This window comes from Gracilinanus agilis, chromosome 4 (genome assembly GCF_016433145.1).
Source record: "Gracilinanus agilis isolate LMUSP501 chromosome 4, AgileGrace, whole genome shotgun sequence".
NCBI lineage: Eukaryota > Metazoa > Chordata > Mammalia > Didelphimorphia > Didelphidae > Gracilinanus > Gracilinanus agilis.
The window spans coordinates 176,360,050-176,364,329 of NC_058133.1; the positions used below are offsets into that span (position 1 = coordinate 176,360,050).

The 4,280-nt window shown below is 36.1% G+C and overlaps 1 protein-coding gene across 1 annotated transcript in view; it reads right to left on the reverse strand.

Annotated features, from left to right (window-relative positions):
- Positions 1-164, reverse strand: part of SMG8 (SMG8 nonsense mediated mRNA decay factor) — a 6,292-nt gene extending 6,128 nt beyond the window's left edge. The window contains exon 1 of the mRNA XM_044675062.1: positions 103-164. Within this exon, the coding sequence (XP_044530997.1) occupies positions 103-164 (62 nt within the window). The remainder of the gene's footprint in view (positions 1-102) is intronic.
- Positions 165-4,280: the final 4,116 nt, after the last annotated feature.

Consider the following 4,280-nt stretch of genomic DNA (forward strand, 5'->3'; position numbering starts at 1 on the left):
CAGAGTTTTTTTTTTTTTTTTTTTTTTTTTTTTTTTTTTTTAAATAATGGCATGTCTTTGTTGAGGATTTCATCCTCTTTTCATTTTTCCTTCAGCTCGCACCGTAGTCTCACTTGAGGAACCCTGTTTCCCTCCTGAAGTGCCGGGAATGTGTCTGTGACCATTCATTCCCGGGGAATTTGTCTTAATCTCCATCCTAAGCCAATGAAAAGGAACCTTTGGAAAAGATGATGGTGATGATGGAATGCTTTTAGGTTCACAAAGACGTAAGAATATTATAATAATAACTAACATTTAGATGGTGCTTAACTAAATGCCAGGCACCATTAAGTGCTTTATAAATATCTCATCCTCCTGTGTGACCCTGGGCAAGTCACTTGACCCCCATTGCCTACCCTTACCACTCTTCCACCTATAAGTCAATACACAGAAGTTAAGGGTTTAAAATAAAAAAAAAAATTAAAAAAAAAATATCTCATCCTCCCAAAAGCATGGGAGGTGGGTGCTATTATTATATCCTTTTTTAGAGATAAGGAAACTGAGGCAAACCGACATTACCTGTCTTGACCAGAGTCACACAGCTAGTAAGTGCCTGAGGTTGGATTTGAACATAGGTCTTCCTGACTCCAGGCCCAAACCTCTATCCATAGCAACCCTGTGAGGACGGTGTTGTTATCCCTATTTGGCAGACCAGGAAACTTAGGCTCAAAGAGGCAAAGTGACTTTATCCCCAGACACAGAGGTAGCCTCAATAAATATATATTAAGCACCTACTTTGTGCCTACTAGCTCTAGGTAGTTTGATAGGCATGGCACTGAATAAGTTAATTAGTTTAGGTAGGATTGTCATTTTTATTATATTAGCTCATCCTACCTGTGAACAATTACTGTTTTGCCAATTGTTTAGAACTAGTTTTATTTGTGTGAAAAGTGTTTTGTAGTTGTGTTCATGTAATTCCTATGTTTGTCTTGGCAGATAAATTCCCAAATATTTTATATTGTCTAGGGTGATTTTAAATGGAGTTTCTCTTCCTAACTCTTTCAATTGAATTTTGTTGGAAATATATAGAAATGCTGATGATTTGTGTGGGTTTATTTTGTATCCTGCAACTTTGCTAAAGGTTTAATTATTTCCACTAGCTTTTTAGTTGATTTTCCAGGATTCTCTGGTTATACCATCATGTCATCTCCAAAGAGTGATAGTTTAAGTTTCCTCACTGCCTACTTTAATCCCTTCAATTCCTTTTTCTTCTCTCATTGCTATAGCTAGTATTTCTAGTACAATATTAAAATAATAGTGGTGATAATGGGCATCCTTGCTTCACTCCTGATATTATTGGGAAGGCTCCTAACTTATCCCCAATGCAGATGATACTTGCTGATAGTTTAAAATAAACACTGTTTATTATTTTGAGGAAAGACTCTTCTATTCCTATACTTTCTAGTGTTTTCAATAGGAATGGGTGTTGTATTTTGTCAAAGACTTTTTCTGCATTTATTAAGATAATCATGTGATTTTTGTTAGTTTGGTTATTGGTATGGTCAATTATGTGGATGGCTTTCCTAATGTTAAACCAGCCTTGCATTCCTGGTATAAATCTCACGTGGTCATAGTGAATAATCCTTGTAATAACTTGCTGTAGTCTCTTAGCTAGTATTTCATTTAAAATTTTTGCATCTGTGTTCATTCAGGAGATTGATCTATAGTTTTCTTTTTCTAGTTTTGGTCTTCCTGGCTTGGGAATCAGTACCATATTTGTGTCATAAAAAGAATTTGGTAAGACTCCATTCTCTTCACTGAAATCATGATTTCTATGATTTGTTCTTTGACCCACCAATTTTGAAGAATTATATTATTTAGTTTCCAATTAATTTTAAATTTGCCTCTCAATGAACCCTTATTAATTAAAATTTTCATCATATTATGATTTGAAAAAGTTGCATTTATTATTTCTGCTTTTCTGCATTTGTTTGCAATGTTTTTATGCCCTAATGCATGGTCAATCTTTGTATACGTACCATATGCTACTGAAAAGAAGGTATATTCCTTTTTATCCTTATTTAATTTTCTCCAGATATCTATTAATTCTAATTTTTCTAACATTTCATTCACTTCGCTTACTTCTTTCTTATTTATTTTTTGGCTTGATTTATGTAGTTCTGATAGGGGAAGGTTGAGGTCTCCTACTAGTATGGTTTTACTATCTATTTCCTCCTTAAGCTCCTTTAGTTTCTCCTTTTAAAATCTGGATGCTATACCATTTGGTGCATAAATGGTTAATATTGATATTACTTCATTTTGTTTATTGTATCTTTTAGTAGATATAATTTCCTTCCTTATCTCTTTTAATCAGATCAATTTTTTACTTTAGCTTTGCCTGATATCATGATTGCTACTCCTGCTTTTTTTTTACTTCTGATGATGCATAATAAATTCTGCTCCATCCTTTTACCATTAATCTGTGTGTCACTCTGCCTCAAATGTGTTTCTTGGAAACAGCGTGTAGTAGGATTCTGGTTTTTAATCCACTCTGCTATCTGCTTCTGTTTTATGGGCAAGTTCATCCCATTTACATTCACAGTTATGATTACTATGTATTGCCCTACATCTTATTTTCCCCTTTTGGTCCTGCTCTATTCCCTTTTACTCCATTTGTCCTCCCACCAATTACCTCCCCCTTCTCTTGTCTTATTATTTCCCTTCTATTTTTCAGTAGGGTAAGATGGAATTCTATACCCCAATGAGCATATTAGTTTTTCCCTCTGAGCCAGTTACGATGAGAGTAAAGTTTAAGCATTACCAGTCACCATCCTCATCCTCCCCTCCCCCTAATACTTTTTTGTGACTCTTTATGTTACATAATTCACCCCATTCTATCTCTCCCTTCCCTTTTCTCTCAGTGTAATCTTCTTTTACACCCCTTGATTTTTTTTTTACATATCATAGTAAGCTTACTTCCCCACCTGCCAAGGGCCATTGAGTTCACGTCAGATGACAAGGTCACGCGTGAACCCTGAAATCTGCAAGGCAAGATTTACAGGAGGATGGATTCCCATCAAAGCCTCCCTGGATGACTCTTTTCTTACCAACATTCCCTATTTAGTGATTAATATCCCCATTAAGCCCCAGAGATATACAGAAGAACACTTCAGGCTATTGGAACCCTTACAAGCATCCTACAAACTCCTAGGAAAGGCCCACCTTTATATGTAATAATACAGAAATTCTCCTAAAGTCTCCCTATAATAAGCCAGCAAATAGTGAGTTAATGTTAAAGATTTAAAAACCCTAACTTAGATCTCTCACTCCCATACACAAGTGACTGCAAAAACAGGCCAGAACAGTCTCCAAGTTTCCCCCCTCCCTCATACCTGATTTGGTAGTTAACATAAAAGAACAACGGATGATAAATGGAGAAATTGCCCACAAAGGCTGGTACATCCCATTCCACTGACTGGACTGCTTTCTCCACCCCATAGCCAAGGAGACAAGTAAACACACCTTGAAAAAAAAATGGAAGTTACTGGAGAATAAAAAGTTGTTAGTAAAAAAGTTGTTGATAACAAGGTTAATGTTTGGCTTGTTCATTATCTCAAAAAAAAAAAACGTATGTTGATTATGGAATATCCATGCCAACCCTATATGTAATCTTAAGAAAGAAAAGGTATAAATAAAAAAGTTAGCAGATGGCAGCAGGACAGCCTCTGTGAAAACTATCTGAATCTCTGGCTGTACTCATTCAACCACACTGATGTTGCCCTGCCCCCAAGATTCCTTCGAAAGCAGGTCTTTTGCACCCATTCTCTTTCTAAATATATTCCTTCTATCTGCACTACTACTAAGAATGTTTGAGAATTACAGATATCCTCTTTCCATGTAGAAATACAAAAATTTTAACTTTTCTCTGCCTACCTTTTAGGTTTTTCTCTTCTTGAAAGTTGTTTCACTCTGTCTCCTTGTTGGTTTTTTCACTCCTGAATTTGTTTTGAGGTGTTATTTTAAGATTGATTGGAGAGGATTCTTGTGGTGACTTTGAGCTTCTCTCCTCTACTCAGCCATCTTGGCTCTGCCTATAATTGTCTGTGCCAAGCACTAGGGATACAAAGAATGCTAAAAGACAGCCCCTGCTTTCAAGGAGTTCACAATCTTATGGGGTAAGTGATCTGAAAATGAAGTCAGAGACAGACTTCAAATTCTTGTTTTTTAGAGTTCAGATCTAGTACTCTGTTAACTGAACTACCTAGCTAGCTGTCAGCCAGTGCCCTGGTGAAAGTGGACTG